At 40.8% G+C, this 17,540-nt stretch overlaps 1 protein-coding gene across 1 annotated transcript in view; it reads right to left on the minus strand.

Annotated features, from left to right (window-relative positions):
* Positions 1–3,015: 3,015 nt before the first annotated feature.
* Positions 3,016–17,540, minus strand: part of LOC308130004 (forkhead box protein J3-like) — a gene marked incomplete at its 3' end in the record, with an annotated part of 65,388 nt that continues 50,863 nt past the window's right edge. The window contains exons 9-14 of the mRNA XM_080496172.1: positions 16,430–16,643; positions 12,181–12,441; positions 8,207–8,308; positions 5,328–5,594; positions 4,233–4,361; positions 3,016–3,140 (exon numbers count right to left, since the gene is read on the minus strand). Of these exons, the coding sequence (XP_080352298.1) occupies positions 3,016–3,140; positions 4,233–4,361; positions 5,328–5,594; positions 8,207–8,308; positions 12,181–12,441; positions 16,430–16,643 (1,098 nt within the window). The remainder of the gene's footprint in view (positions 3,141–4,232; positions 4,362–5,327; positions 5,595–8,206; positions 8,309–12,180; positions 12,442–16,429; positions 16,644–17,540) is intronic.

Below are 17,540 nucleotides of genomic sequence, written 5' to 3' on the forward strand. Positions count from 1 at the left end.
AGTTTAGAGCCAAGTAAGTGTCTGCAGTAAAACAGAGCCTCACTGCATGTCGGCTGTCAAAATGTGTAACAGTTCTTCACTGATGAAAACGGCAAATACTGAATGAAACCAGATCTGCAATGAATCTGCACCTTTGCTCTGAGACAACAGTGAATGTCTTTTAGGAATATTAATGGATGACGTATGGCAGCGGGAGAGAGAGACGCATTTTACAAACAATTTGCCAATGAAAAGGAGCAGTAAATACAGTTAGAACACTGTGTGACTTTCACACCGGCAAGCATGGGTGGTCTGTCCAGTTTATATATGATAGAGGACAAACAAACGCTTGCTTGGCACTAGGCTGACACCTGTTGGACAGCAAGCCAAGAAGGGAGAAGACAGTAAAATCCCAACGTACGAAAAGGTATTTTAACAACCAAAACAGGACTGTTCGATACTTTGCAGAATTTTTTTTTTTCAATTAAAAAAAACAACAAACAATCAGTGGTAATACACAACCCAATTTGAGCCCATGTTAGTCAGACTAGATAAAATAAGAGCATGATAACTTATTCAGACAACGATGAAGTAGGAGTACATAGTTGAATTGTCTCCATTTAATTAAACATCACTTCATAAAGCTGTAGAGGTCAGTTTTGAAAGGGACATAAGTGCAATTTAAACATTCTGCTTTTTTATTTCTGAAAAGTACAGTGAAATATCAAAAAAATCACGTTTTCTATATGGAGCTCCTGTTTTGTCTTTTTGCTCCTATTTCCAACTTATGGATTTTACTGCACCCAAAAACAGCCCCCAAAAACTCTTTGATGTTTTATTTGACAAATTTGATGAGAGATCACATCAGAAATCATATCTAATGTGATACGTTTAGAACTTTTCGCAAAGTCATCTCAAGGGCCATGATTTAAAGGCTTTTTTTTTTAAAGGACTAATAAGTCAAACATGCAAACAGCGGAAGAAATAACGACAGCAGCTGCAGGGTTAGCGCAGTAAAAATGGTCAATGACATTTTAATAAACACTGAAACAGATTGTAACTGTTGAACTGTCATACACAGATTATCTATGACACACAAAATGCCAAGGCCAGTTTTTCCTCTCTCTGATTCTCTTTTTTTAAATCACTTATTTACAATATACTGAAGGTATGTACATTATGTGTCTCCTGAAGGACAAATAACAAAATACAGTCTCCATTTGCAGTTTAATTTTTTTTTTTTTTTATCAGTCCGTGTTTTTCATGGGCAAACAGAGGAGTAACATACTGATATTTACAAGGACAACAACACACAAAACATAGAAGATATATATGCTGGTCACTGTTATACAGCATTTAATGGTAATATTAAAGAGTATTTTTCTTTTTTCTTTTTTTTTTTTTGTTTCTACAATGAGACCTTGTTTTGACCACCTGAACAATTACTGAGACCTTTCGAACCAAATAGCACTTCAAGGTCCAACATTTCAATACGGGAAATATGAGACCTTCAAGTAATAATACAAAGAAATTCACTAGATTCTTATGCTATTTTTTCAAGCTGTATGAAGCTGTATGTTAAAGAAAATCAGAGAGGACTATACACACTTGTACACATAGACAAAAATAACATCACAGTGAAAAAACAAAGGTTAGAGCATTTTGTTGAAGTCTCTGTTCACCTTGCCATTCTTGTGGGGGGTTTTTTTGTGTTGTTTTATTGGAATACATAATTGAAAAAAAAAAAAGTGTCACGTTTTCTGTCATTCTTCCTATATTCACTAGATGCTATTGAGCTTGGCGCTGTGCAAAAACTGCTCCACCTCTTGAAGAAGAGGCGTCTTGAAAATTACGCCCAACCTTTTTTCTGCCTGGCTGTAAATGATATGCACTTTCCCCCAAATTACAGGACTTAGAGAAACAGTATTGTATATCGCAGAAAAGAACGTCTGAGTCTCGCCAGCGTCTTGTTTTCATTTTAATTAGTGGCTGCTCTATGAGCTACTGAAAGCTTATTCCACAGTATTTTGTATTAGCTTAGCTTATACAGCTGACAAATGAAGATTTGAAACCTTTTGACTACAGTCAGAGGGGAAGCTTGCCATTTAGCCAACGGGATTTGAATACTGACAGCACCATACAACACACAGTTATTCTCACATCTAGATATGTCTATGGCAGAAATGTATGGATGTATGTAAATATTACACCCTGAGAAATGGCGCAATGGACTAAAAAGAAAAAGAAGATCAGCCTTGGTTTCAGAGTGAAAGCAACAAGATCGGGAAGGAGCAGACTTTGATGCATAGATGTTTGTGACGTGACAGGAGCAGAAATATTGCCAGTTTTAAGCAGCAGGTGGTGCTGTGCTTCACTGGTGTTGATGCACCAACTCTTTCTTTCACCAAATGGTGCTTTAAACCGGTGAGACTCACAGAAAGAGTGAAAACAAATGTTTGAAGCAGCAAACGATAATAAATAAGAACATATTTCACGTGTGGTGTGTGAGAGAAAAACATGATTTACTGCATCAAGGTTGAAAATGTGTTGGTTTTTTTTTTTCTTCCCTATTTTAGTCACAAGTGTTAAAACCTGGGGACACAAGATGTAACGGGAAACAGGTTTAGAAAAAGAAAGGAAGCAAATCACAGACAATTTGACAACACTTTGGCGACTTGTAACCCTGTTGGCATTGAGTCGATGAGGATACAACATGAGAAAATTCGGAAAACCTTGGATGTCCTTTTGCTCTGCAAAGCATGGGTTCACATCTTGGCTTTGTCCAACTCAGTTCAATGATTGTCTTTAGACTCAACCACTGGGATCAGGAGAAAAAAAAAAAAAAAAAAAAAAGGCCTGCATGATTGGAGGAAAAAAAAAATGACTGTGTTTGTGTCGGATTGTCGTCTGTCCGCTCACACAGGTGAGAGGAGCAGGTTGTCCCATACCTCAGGTCACCGTCCTCCCACATTGTTTCTGTGTCTCCACCGCGGTTCCAGCCCTACCCTTCATCGTCTGCTTGGCCGACGACTCACTTCAGACTATGGAGTCCCAGTCAAAGTCATCCTGGATGTCGTCTGCAGTGAGCATGCGTCTCACCTGAAAGTGACCCGGTGGCAGTGCGTGTTGTTGCTGCTGCTGGCTCAGCTGGCTGTGATGACCTGAATGTGAAGAAAAGGACAGATACTCTATGCTTTAGCAGCAATCATCTGTTCCTGGAACTGAGTGATTTTTTTTTTCCTGCATCCTTTTCAAATACAACAGGAAACTCAACTTTGAGTAAAACATTTTGTGGTTGGCGGTTTTGTCAATTTTGATCACAAGTCAAATGTGTCATGACTCTTTTTGTGACATTATCATCGTAACAATAATACAACCTAAGGCTGTAACAACCACATCTTTACAAAAACTACCACATTCAGCTTATTACAGGGGAATTGAAGTTACATTTCAGTTTCGTGATTATACTGCAATCTCTGAAGCATTTCGCCAAAGTGTTATTCGATCAATTTTCTCAAGAAATGCTGAATCTACAATAATTCCACAATGTTATTACTCTAATTTTGCTGGAATTGGTGGCAAAAAAAAAATGAAAATCAAGAAAGAAATGGATGAAAGTGCAAGGACTGGAAGCTTTACTGTCATAATTAAACTGCTTATAATGACATTTAGGCCATTAAAAGCACATTTTCCAACAAAACCAGTCATTTCTAGCTGTTTTCTGAGGTAAGACTTCGGCTTGATGAGATGCAGAAGAGCCTTACAAACAAACTGAACTGTGTTTTTGTATTTTGTTGATGAAGCAAATTATGTTTAGAAAGGCTGTGATGCCTTCAGGAAAACTTCTGTGAATCTCATCTAGTTGCACACAACATTAACATACTGAATGGGCATCGAATTGTATTTGAAGATCATTAAAACATTTATGTATTGTCTTATGTGAGGTGGTCCTTTTGCAGGTTTAAGAAATGCATTTAAAAGAAATAACTTCATGTTTGAAACATGCAATTTGCTGTTTTTTGTTTTTTTAATTCTGAGAAACTAAAACGATGATTTGTTTCTTGTGAGTCTGTCAACTTAACGGAAGTGGAAAAACTAACTGTTGAAGAACATTTTTAACTGTCTTGATTCTCTTTAAAAAAGTTGAGGTGTTGTTTTTCTCAACCCAGAGAGTCAGATTAAACAAATTAAAATATGTGTTATCACCCAAACATATCTGCACATGAACTCTACACATCAGGAAGGCTGCTGACCTGTTAGCAGGGCGATGGAGGAGTCTCCCGTCATGGCGGGAGCCGTGTTGCTCATGAGAGGCAGGTGTGGATACCCTGGTGGTCCCATCAGAGAAGACATGTTCTGTCTCGAGTCCATGTACATGTTCCCTGCGGGAGGACGGACAAAAGGCCAGTGACTAACTGTCAGATTACTTTCCCGACTTTCACACACGCACACTTGTCTTTGCAGAACACGAGCTGTTATCATGCGCGCCACACAATTTCACTGCCATCTTATGCTAAGCCCAAGAAATCCCTCAGAATCTGCTGTCACTCAGTGGATTTCCCACTGGAGAAATATCCCCCCGTCTTCGTATCTCTACTTCAGTTGCCATGAAACTGACAACATCCATAATTCCCTTGTAAATATATAATGGGCCAACAATGGCACAGCGAGCAGGGAGACTGTAACTCAGCTTCAAGGCCTGAGCCGCAGCGTCCGTCACTGCGAGCGAGTGCAGAAATGTCCCTGAGCAAGTTTCAGAAGGCCGATTGTCAAAGGATGAAATTAGGCAAATAAGTAATGAGTTTCTTAAGTGTTTTATTTATCTTGTACATAGTTTTCTTTCCCAGAGCGTCAGGAGAAAATGAATGTCTGATGCATTCAAGTTACAGCTCAGTTTCATCGCCATACGCTCGTCCAGCTATCCATATTCTGTTTCCACTTTAAGGAAGAAACAGTCCAGAGCTCATCCCAGTTAACACACATCAAGACCTTTAATATGAAACTGATCTACGGATGGAGATACAACCGAGTTTCATGACAAGTAAAGCGCTTAACAGTGTATGACTTTTTCTTAATTTAAGTCAGCGAGTGTCTGTGAAGCAATTCAGAGTTTTGCTGTGAGACCTTCGTGTTAACATGCTATACAAGCCTGCTAGGAAAACCTATATAATGAAAAACATATATATATATATATATATATATATATATATATATATGGCTATTTTTGTCTTGATTTAAAATCAGAAATACCCTCACATGGATCTTAGTTTCTCGCAAAAAAAATACAGGCTGCGTTTCAATGGCACATAGTTATAATGTAAGTAGGAAGTGTGTGTGCGTGGACTGACCCGTGTTGATGTGTTGGTTGTGTTGCCCCTGCTGGTTGTGATGGCTGGGCTTCGGGTGCATGGCCCCGTGTGGCTGAGCCGGATGCTGCTGCGGCGCTTGCGGCGGTGTCGGGTGTTGGACCTGAGGTTGTGGGTGGTTGGCGCTCTGCGGGGGGATGACCCCCGTGGCAGTGAAGAACTGGTTGATGGAGGAACACAGGTCGGCCATCTGGGCGGGGTCCAGCGACCAGTTGTTGCGTTCGGCCTGCCGCATGCTCTCCTTCAGACCTGACAGACGGAGGGAGCAGACACAGACTGAGACGCGGAATAAATATATTATAGTTTAACTTTGAGGCTTGAAACACAAAATATGAAATCGGACTTTAGCGAGCAATATCAATGATAATTGTATTCTTACATTGTGACATTTTAAATGAGCATTTGATAATATCATGTTAATTATCTCGTTGAACATGTGTTCAGTTCTTTATTGGCCGGTATCTCTTCTTTTGTCTCCTTATGGGGGTCCACGGTGCCACACATACGTTTGCACATACACAAACACACGCACACAGCGTGAGTTAATGAGTGCGAGTCGCTGGCTGGCACGTCAGCTTGGCTCCCAGGTCACTGCTGCAGCCGCGTGTGGCAGAAGTGTTTGCACCAAACAGGTGGGCAATGACGGCGGCGCAGCACTGTAACCCTAAAAGAGTTTCCTCTCCTGTAATCTGAGTTTTCCAGGTTTTGTTAAATGGGCCAGAAGTTGACGACACACGAGTTTGCCAAGCAAAAGCATCCACCAAACCGGAAAAACAACAAACCTGTTTATACACCCCTTTTTCTCTATCTCTCTCTGAGGACTTATCTAACGTTAAAGGAATACTTGGTGAGTCACACCATCATACGTCGGTGAACAGATGGCTCCTCCAGCAACAACTAACCACTTAGCCTTCATTGATATCGAGCCTTGGTAGCTGAAGGGAGCCAACAGTGGCTGCAGACAGACAGACAGCGGCTGGGGAAAGTCTAGCGAGGTGGGGAGTGGTTATATTCCTGCCATATGACTCCCCACAATCGTTTCTTACTATCTGAAACAGCTCTGAGACGAGTGTGTGAATAATACAGTTTTGGGTCATTTAAAATTTCGTTTTTTTTGCACTGAGGTACAGTTTACATATATTGAATTAGGATTCAGTAATTATCAAGACTCATAATACTAGTCCCATAATACTTTGTGAGAGCCCTAATGTGAAATGTAGTGAATTACTACTCTCCAACTACATATAATGAAATGCATAATTTGAGACTGAAAGTCTGTATCATTTTAAGAATTGTAAGGACATACACTAGTCTGGCACAACTGTTTTACTTTGAAAACAGACGAAGATCATATAGTACGCATAAAATCAGAATATTTTTTTTGTGTATTAAGTGCTTTAATATCTGCAGATACCTTATTCGGCTTTTGTTGCATTAAAACAACACTTTTTTCCCCATTTAAGCAAATTTATTCAATACATAAATTAATTACAGCACAATAAAGTAGTTATCTTTGTAACCAGACAGCATTCTACAACCAAATAATGCAAACTGGAGTATATGACCTTTTTACACCCTTATTGTGGTAGATTATGTTATTCCCATGACATGCTTTGTTTCTCAGGACGTTAACTACTGTAATATAAACCAATGATCTGTGAAGAACAATGATGCCTGTCCTGAGGTTCAAGGTTATTGTTAAAGTGGTGGCAGTGTGAGGATATGAGCCAATTAAACACTCAGCTTGACTCACCTATTTGCACAAAAAAAGCATGCATGTAAAAACATGCCAATTTGCGTTTGGATCGGTGACAATTTTTATGAAAACTTAAACTTAAATTTATACGTAAAGTCTGAGATGTATTTCTTAACAACTTAAAAAAATACATTGTATTATACATCACTGTGAAGTGACGCTCAATTGCACAGTGGTTTACAGTCAACCTCAACCATAGCCACTCAGTATTGCTCTCCAGACAACATGCCCGCTCGCATTTAGTACGACCAGACGCTGAATCTAAAACAGCTATTTGTATTGACTTTATCCAAAAAGGACACACCCAAGCTTCTATTCATCAAACTGTCATCTGATATTTTCCCAAAATGAAATTCACAAGGCGCGCGCGTGTGTGTGTGTGTGTGTGTACGGCGGCGACAGAGACAAGAGGTTCGGCCCCGTCTCTTTGGAGGCGAGCCAGAGACAGTGGAGGATGGCATTACCAGCGGTGTGAGGGAGGTCAAGCGTTGCAGGCATAGAGAGGGAGAGAGAGAGAGACAGCAGCAGCCTGTGTGTTATAAGACCAGCCGTCGTCATCAATCGTGTGTGGATGTTGCCGGCTTTGTGCACTGACCGTGATAAGAGCCTGTTACTGAGCCGGGACCTAATTGGATTATTCACATCATACAATTGGGAGGGAGCGAGACAGCCTCTGTGTGTGTGTGTGCGTGTGTGTGTGTGTGTGTGTGTGTGTGTGTGTGTGTGTGTGTGTGTGTGTGTGTGTGTGTGTGTGTGTGTGTGTGTGTGTGTGTGTGACACTGAACATGGAGCTGCAACCTCTCAATGCAGGATAATGACTTTTATTAGGCCTGCACTATTATAATGCTGGATATTACAATATTGTGCCTCAAGGGCAAGTGGTATTTTGAAGCACAGAGAGAAATCACAATGGTTTAATCAAAGTAACTGATTGGCATCATAAGCATTTTGTCAATTTTTCCCCCCGATGTTTTGGTGGAGACACATGCTGTACACACAAGCTCTATCAATGTTCATTTCAGACGTCCACACTGATGGCGTCCCTGCTCTTAGTGTGTGTACTTAAGTGCATGTGCGTGTGCGTGTGTGCATGTGCGCGCGCTACCTTGAAATGGGGAGAGGTCCACGTCAGCCCAGTTGTAGCTCGTAGCAATGCGGCAGCTCTCTTTTAGCCAGTCCAGGTTGGGGTACCAGTCTGATGACATTCCTGGGATGTACACACACATGCACAGTCCTTAAAACAAACACTCAAATTTATTTCTAAAGGCTTTAATGGAACTCTGTAGATGAGCATCAGAGAATTTCCCCCCAAATTACACCTTTTCTCCAAAATCACAGAACCAGACACTGTTTCAAATCAATCAAAAATAATGACTGTGATGACATTGACATAAGGCACTATTTTCTTTGTTTCTTATAATTCAAAATATCAATTATGTATTAATAATAATATAAGTATTGCTGAGAATGCTCACTCAAGAGATGAGATGAGATTGTTGTTTTTTTTGTGCTGACAGTTGACTAAGTTGTAACCGGCTCTTTATAATTACAGTCAAAAATATTTCACGTTTGTTTGTAATGTTTAAGCAACTTCATTAAACGATATGACTGAGGGAGAAAATAAACATAGGTAAAATAAATTGTCGAAGATGATTTTGAGCAATACTGAACATTATTACATTTTCAAAGGCAGAATTTATAGCAGGAGTGTGTTACATGATCATATTACATTGGACGAGTGTATCTAATAAAGCTGCCAATGAGGGAATACGTTTTCATTTCATCAGTTTTGGGGGCTTTTTGGTTTTCCTCGTCATGCTTCTTTTTGCATTTCTTCTCCATCACACTGCTTAAATGACGCCTCTCATCTTGTTCTCCTTTCAATAAAAGGTTGAAAGTGCTTATCACTATGTTACCATGATTTGCTAGAAATTCAATATCTGCCGTCACCTTTGTATCTCCTTTAATGTTTACGTTGATAGAAAACACAGAAAAAGCATATACATCCTCTCATATAAATAACATTGTTTAACATATTTAAATGTTGATAGTAGATTAAACTGAAGTATTTTAAATGATTTCCAAGCAGTGAACTGATCGACGAAATGATGTGAAACTGTCTGTCTGTTCTGTAAACAACCACAAGGTGGTATGAGTTTACACAGAGAAAAATCAAGCCACGCTTTTGCTTCTGAGGGAGATGAAAAAAGGAGAAGATGCTTTTCACCACCTTCCCCATCACAAACTAAACACCAATACCTTCGCAGCCCGTGGATCAAAGACAGAGGAGCTGCTTTCATTCATCCTCGGCTCTGTGGAGGGGAATACTAACCTAGATAAATAATGTCTGAATAGTCTTTTTCACTGGCCTGAGAGACACAGAGGAGGGAGGGAAAAAAAAAAGAAGACGCAAAGACTGGGAATAAGAGCTGGAGAAAAAAAAATCTCAGAGAAGACTGTTTGTATCAGTGCAGCCTCATCATATCATCTGCTCTGGGACCTTATAGAGGGAAGAACATAATATAAATGCAACGAGTTCGTACACAGACAAGCCTATTTTGATGCACAGGGTGAATTCCATTTAGACCAATGTGGCTTTTGGAACCAAGAGGTGTAGTTGTGCTGCAGTGCTATGGGGATCTATACCAAGTACATTGAGAGTTCCTCTCACCAGAATAAGGGAAGAAAATATATATATGGCAGAGGGCAAAAATTATTATACTGGACATGGAGGTTTTGAAATAAGAATTTCCGAGTCACATAAGGTGAGTTTTGTTGTAATTGGTGAGTTATATCATATTACAATTTGTCAAAATGACATGAATATGAATAACTTTGAAGCTTGATGCCATGATATAGAGACAAGTATACCCTCTGATAGCTCAGTGGTGGGAACTATATAAATCTAAAGGCATTCTCATTGTGGTGTTCTAAATATTGGGCATATCTGCAGTATCTTATTCACTATAATAAATAGTTTAGAACAAATAAACCATTCATTCATTCATAATCAAAATAGTTTTATAATCTCAGGCAGAAACTACTTCAAAACCTGGGTGAAGGAGGACATGCATAGATGCTGAGAGTGATGACGTGAATCAAAATTCAACTTTAATGCTGCTTTGTCCAACTTGGAGGCGAGAGCCAACACGATCCGACAGTGGAGGTGAAAGGCAGAGTACACATTGGAGATGTGAACAGTCCATCACAGAACACACGCAGACAGATAACCACGCCTCAATTCAGAGAGCCCAATTGGCCTAATATACATGTCTTTGGACTGTGGAAGAAAACTGGAGCACCTCAAACAGGAGCAGGTTCAGAGGTAGTCAGCCTCCTTCCTCGGCCAGTTTGTGTGAGAGCAGAGCGGTGAGAGAGACGAACAGCACAGAGCAACAATAAACACCGGCCAGGTTTTTCGGTGGTGGTAGTGCCAGTAACCACAGCAGAAGTTCCTCACGTTTACTACTTGTGATAAACGAAGCAGACTGAGATGAGCGAGTTTCTGCTGTGTTTTTGCTGCTCGTATTTACACTCTGCACAACAGCAATAGTGAACAAGCATGCAAATGGGCAGTGTATAACAGCCACTCACGAACACCCAACTCTCAGAAACGGTATGATCTCTCATTAATGAGGCTGAATTACTGCAAACTGATGGCCATAATAATATCCTAGAGCAAGGTTTTCAAAGCCGAACACTGTGGGTCCCTCTGCCGACAACTCGCTCCGAGCTGCAAACATAAGATATGCTTTCTTGTGCCTGCATTTGTTTACATTTTTGGCAGACTGAAAATATCAAGTAAGTCAGTATTAGCTCTCAGCATTGGCTATTTACTGTGTACATATGTGTTTAGAACTTTAACTGGATATGGTAGAAAACTGGAATATCAGGAAATTGGTGTGCGTTTATGCTCATATGTATTAACATGTGTGTAGCAGTGAATTCTGAAACAAGTACACAAAGGATTTGCTGTTTGTTTAGCTGTTACCTTGAATACGTTAAAATAACTCAGGAGATTCACATTTTCCTGTGAATCTAACATTTAAATGGTAACGTCTTTGGTTTGTCTCAAATCTGACCCATAGCAACAAGAAAACTGCCATTCTCTGATCCAACAATATACTGTCCTCATACTTGATTTACTCGCACTCATGTCAGCACCGGTGTGTGTGTGTGTGTGTGTGTGTGTGTGTGTGTGTGTGTGTGTGTGTGTGTGTTGGTCCTAAAATGAGGTGTGGTCCTGAATATCATTGGCACATTGTTATCTTGAAGCAGCGGGGAGGCTGTGCAGCTGATTATCTACAACAAAGTCTTGAAAGCCCAAAGTTGTACTGTCAATTCAAGGACACATTATCAAGATAGCAGTGTTCAGTCAGTATAGTTTACTGTGTCGGGCATGTGCACAGCACTTGCTAAAAAAAACAAAATAAAAAAAAAAAGAGAGAAAGACTCAACAGAGCAAAAGTCAATCAACATAACAATTTGCCAAAGTGCGAGCACACTTTACCCTCAAAGGGAACGGAATGTGACACGACATATTATTTTCCTTCATCTCCGGCATTAAAAACAGTGTTGGAACAAGATGCTCTATTTGATCTTCCTCATCCCTCTCTAAACTAAAGATATGGCTCTTTCATGAACACCTTTGCACCAGATGAAGTTGGTTGAATGAAGGGCATGCTTTGCATTGCCTCTGTGCTCCGTCTAATTCCCACTGAACTCACACTCTGCCTCACGGCAGTGACACTTATCGTTATCTTCTGACTAGATCAAGGCGTGTGTTATATAATTTTTGATCACAGCATCTCCAGAAGGAAATTGTGGTACAAAACCCCCCCCAAAAAACAGTACAACCTCTCGAAACCAAATGTCTTAATTACTCAGGATCTCTAGAAAAAGCTTTGAACGTGTGTTGAGGTGTAAGTCCTGTTATACATGGGCAGGCTGTGAGTCCAACAAAGTGACTTATTCTTTAATAGAGTAGTTCCCGCTGAAACCCAACACCCACTGCAGAGACCCTGGGAATGGAAACCTGCGCAGACAGGCGTCATGCTCTTTCAGCCGCGTGCTGCTCACCTGTTGTGGGGCAGGTCTGTACGCTGTGGTGGGACAGAGACTGGTGCTGCTGGGAGTGTCCAGAGTGCTGACCGTGCGCTTGGTGCTGACTGTGAGTGGAGTGAGGCGAAAGGTGAGGGTGGTGAGGGTGGTGCGACGTCTGGCCGTGGTTGTGTTGGTGATGGTGGCCACCGCCTCCCCCGCTCCCTGCACCGGGGGAGTGCTGGTAGGAGCAGGCGGTCCGGGCCTGCTGACTGGAGTCGCCGGGCATGCTCATCAAACCTACCCAATAAAAAAAAACAAAAAAAAACAACAACTTTAAAATGGTTCATAACTGGCAGGACACAAATGGTAAATAATTAAGAAATACATGCACCAGACAAACATGAACTTTTGATAACTACATGAAGGAGGTGGAGGCTTGCTGAGAAGCAGCATGGTTCAGTTGGTCGTTTCTTCCCATCATGAAGTTGGTGGTTGGATCTCCGTTAATAGATGGAAAGTGTCAGCTCTGCTTAATTTAGATTTGAACCCAATTATTTGATATGCTTTGTCTGGTCTGGTGGTGAAGATACTTTAATCACAATGCAGAGGATATACATGTGCAGTAAAACTAATCAAGCAGTAGATGGAACACACACACCGAAGGAGGGGTGCGTTTCCTCCACAGTCATCAAAATCAAATTGCATGTCATACTGTATAAGTCCTTTTATCATTTACCTCTTGAGGAAGATGTGTTATGTGTAATTTAAGTTTCCCTGAAAAAATATATTAAAAACAAACGTGCGTGCACCAATAAATAAAGGAACAAGAAAACAAGAAAGGTTGAAGTTATTAACAACCTTATTATTTAATTTATGCACACAACGATGCTCCTATTTGTATCCAATTACAATGTAAAACGCAGTGGAGGCTTGTGGCGGTAGAAGAGCTCGGGTGTGCTTATCACCAAGTTCACACAGGAGTTCATGGGTGATATTACACATCCAAAGATTTCTGACAAACCAGCAAACGTGCTTTTATTGATGAAATAGGAGGTTTTAATCATATTTCAATAATACACCAAGCTTCTGTTCGCATAGAGCAAAGCAGCCACTTCACTTTCAGCTAATATCACAGCAGTCAGCATTTAGTTATCATTTCTTTCTAAATGGTATTCGTCACATTCTTTTATTTCCCCAGCCAGCACATATTTATTTCTAGGGGTGGTGCCAGGAGAAAAAATATGTCCCTGCGGAGCCCTGAGTGCCGTTCTTTATCATCACAACATTTTCTTCAACCACTTCTTTCTCTCCTTGCTCAGCTACCGTGCTAACTACCCTCCCAGTTGACACCAATTATCTGAGGGTTTCTGCAGATTGGAGCTGCGGCTAAATAGGTCAAATGTTTCCATGTAGCGTGTGCAAGTAACCATGGTGCAAGTAAAGCATTTTTAAATTCACTCTAATCTTTCAAGATTTGTTTACTGTGAATATCTATATCGCACTGACAATGATAGTCACATTAGCAAGGCAGTTTGTGTTTTATCCATTTGATAGTTTCTTATATTTTGTATGGAGGTGGTATTTTTTTTTGTAATTAACCCCCAAAAATGATAAAAAATAGTAATACATCAAGTAGCACAAATTTTCTCAAAGTTTTCAGTCATTCTTACTATTATTTTCGGCTTTTTACTTTTCCTAGATAAAATCGAAACATTGGGTGTAAACTGTAAAAGGGAAAAAAAAAAAAACAAGCTGCCCTAAACAAAATAATGAGTTCAGGCTGGTGGTTTTTCCTGCTGCTAGTTATGAAAATCTTCTTCTGATGCACAGACGCTCACACACCGTCTCCCTCATCAACTTATGGATTTTATAGCTTTTTTTTTCTCCCCCAGCGTAGCAGAGGATTCTTGTGAAATGCAGTTTCTTGCATGTATAGGTTACTCCACAAGGGTATCTTCTTCACTTTTCATCACTGATGCCGACAGCTGCAGAAACTTTCAGTTGCAGGCTACCTTGTTAAATTTTCAGACAATGTTGCATTGTCTTTCCTGCTGTATTGAGCCGGACCTCGGTGGTATAAGTATTATTCTCAAACTCTTTAGTACAAGTCGAGTTAAATGTGAATGTCTCTTACATAGGAGTTATAGTAGAGGCGAGACATTGCTCGAGTTTATCATTAAGTGGACCATCAGAGTGCAACTCCCTCAAACTTTTCACATTTCACTGTTAAATATCTCTCACATCAGGGTTTTATTAAAGTCTTCTGACCTTTTATTTCATCTACCGTGTCACTGCTTATCACTGAAAAGCTGAAACAACTTCGACGGTGATGTTAAGATCTCTCCAAAAAGATAATAATATGGAAGTGGATGAGTGTATCAAGTCTATTCAAGCCCACTGAGTGAATTCTTCTGCTGCCACCAGGGAGTCGTTACACTTTATCTGCTTGTAAAAGTGATTTAAAAAAAAAAAAGAGAGAGAGAGAAGGAAATTCTGTTCCTTTTTTCTCCCCCGGCTCCCTATCTAGTCACAGCTTTCTCAAAAGGCTTCTTAGTCATTGTTTTATCTGAATTTACACCTGACTGAAAGCCACAAATGCTTTTTGATTTAACACTGTAGCACATGTTTGTTCCCCTCTCAAATTATTGTGTGGGTATGATCAACTCTCCCTAGAATCAACAAAGTTACTCAGGATTGCATTGACATGGCACCATCTTCTTCAAGCACAGGGATTTTTATTAATGTGACACAGGGGAAGTTGGATTTCATAGCTTTTTTTCACGTGCCACTATGGAGAATTGGCTGCGTGACCTTGCCAGACGATGACAGACAATCAAGAAGGGCCTGTCCATTCTGGTGTACCGATGGTAAATTTTCTGAAGAGTGAGACCCTCACTGAGAGAACCGGAGTGATGGAAATAACTTGACATTCTCAAAGCCAGACAGTAAAATTAGAGAATCGTCTGCCCAGATCTGTAAGCTAACAAAGGATTGATTCAATATCTTTCAGCAAGTTTATTCTTTTGTATCAGGCTGCACTGTGGGATTGTCAGGAATTTGCATGTTCTCCTTATGCACGCGTGGGTTTTTGTACTCTGGTCTCCTCCTATAGTTCACAGATATGGCCGGTAAAGGGTGGCAACCTGTTCAGGGCGTGTTCTCCCTACGATTCTCAACAGGATGAAGTGGTACAAAATTAAATAGGATGGGTTTGTTCATTTGTCTGTTGCTAACCTGCAAATTGGGACACCACCTGAGTCCGTTACACTCCGACATGTGACCTGATAATCGCTGTGGTTTTTCAAAAGGAGACGACAAGCTGCCTATGTGACTCAAGTATGACTCAAACTCTCAAATACAATGACTAACGTCCTCAGCTAAGTCTCACACTTAAAGGACCCTTACCAGAATCCGCTAAACCCATTTTCTTCATTATTTTTCTTCGAGATCTTCATGTTGTGTGTGGAGATCAACAAAAACCCCCACCCACCCAACCCCCAATTTTTTATTCTCATTGTCTTATCTGTTTTTTTCTGTTCGCACTCCTGACCACAAATTGAAAGGGACCTTGTCAGAAGGTGAATCCAGACAGCAGTTGCAGAACTCAACAGAGCGCATCAGTCTCCACCGTTACAGAACATCCGAGCGTGTGTGTGTGTGTGTGTGTGTGTGTGTGTGTGTGTGTGTGTGTGTGTGTGTGTGTGTGTGTGTGTGTGTGTGTGTGTGTGTGTGTGCGTGTGTGTGTGTGTGTGATATGGCAAGAGAGAGAAGGCGATAGGAGGGTGGAACGATGGTGGGGGGTCCAAGAGGGAGGAGGCCTGGTGACCTGAAAGCTTCAGGAAGCAATTAGCGGGATGCTTCACAAACTTTAGAACCGATCTAATTAGCTGCTATCAAAGCTTCAGAAGCCTTTGCTCTGCTCGACTACAGATGTGTTTGTGAGCTTCTTTTTTTTCTCCTTCTGTTATATTCTTACACTTAATTGCCTTTACTCATTTGACTGAGCGAGCCATAAAATTCAGATATGCAGAACAACAGATTGTTTGTTTATTAAAATACAATAGAGTAGGAGTAATGTGTGGTGGAGGTTAATGCTGAAATGTCTGCTATGAAAGCAATGTTAAATTGTTTGAATTTGATGAGGCGCTTAAGCTCGCCAGTTAATTATTAGCACGCGGCCTGACAGAGAGTTTAGGAGACTTTCTTTTTCTCCTGCACTCGCACACATACACGCAGAACAATGCTCTACGTACAGACACGGATAAGACTGAGGGCTGAGACTCACCTTGCTGTGAGAAGGACTGCTCAAACACGCACTTGTAAAGGCTGCGGAAAGAAGCGCTGAGGTCTTCAAAGTCCGAGAAACAGAGCGACTTGTCCCGCGACTCGGGGACGGGTAAACCGTACTGGGGCTGCGGCGGAGGAGGCGGTGGTGGTGGCGGCTGGGTGGGCTGCTGGAGGCTCAGGGACTGGGACGAAGGCTCGGAGTGGCTGCTCACCTTCAAGACAGACAGGGAAGAAGTACAAAATCGGCTGAGGCCTGAATTTTACACGGCAGCTGAAACCCTGAGATCAACTGTGGTGACGTTACAAGAGAGTGAATGCCTTCATGACGGGATGGTTACAAGTACATAGTCTCCATGGATAATTGACTGTAAAAATATAATTAAAAGTACGTACTATATGTTCTGCTATAATTCAGTCATTTCAGCGCTGTGATAAAGCCGCGTCAATGTAATACTCAGGTTTCCACAAGCTTGACACAGAACCGTCCCTGAGCTCACAAATCCCACATCAGAGCCTCTGACACAATGTATCCTCCGTTTAAAACGCTCAAGAGGCGTCTGAACTCTAACGCCGGAGGAGACAAAGGAAGAAGGAGCATGTAGGTTAGTGTTTGTTCCATCTTTACGAACGGTCGTGAGGCAGACAAAGATGACAAGGACGCAGAAAACAAATTAAACAGGCAACGAGCCTTTTCTGTGTCTGGTTGAATGACAGCGAGCCTCAATTACTGAGCAAACAGTGTAATTTTACCTGTGCACAAACTGATGTTAATTGGCTTTTCAAAGCACCGTCCAGTGACTTTTGCCTGCAAAAATCATTCACTCTACATAAAGCTTCGATATCGACACATATAAAACCAACATTTTTTTTTTTTTTTTAAATTGGCTTTGTGTTAATGGTCTGATAGTTTGGGATTTGGCTTTGAGTCTAAGGAATAATATCGCCTATGGATAACAAGTTAGAAAAAGCCTATTTTGACAGCCTGGATTATACATTCAAGGAGATTGTAGAAGATGTAGCAATAAAATTCTACACCTGTCTTTAAGTTAGAGGAATTGTTTGTGTCATTTGTCAGAGAGACGGAAGAGTACAAATTATTTCTCTACTTT

Source organism: Blennius ocellaris (assembly GCF_963422515.1).
Source record: "Blennius ocellaris genome assembly, chromosome: 5".
Lineage (NCBI taxonomy): Eukaryota > Metazoa > Chordata > Actinopteri > Blenniiformes > Blenniidae > Blennius > Blennius ocellaris.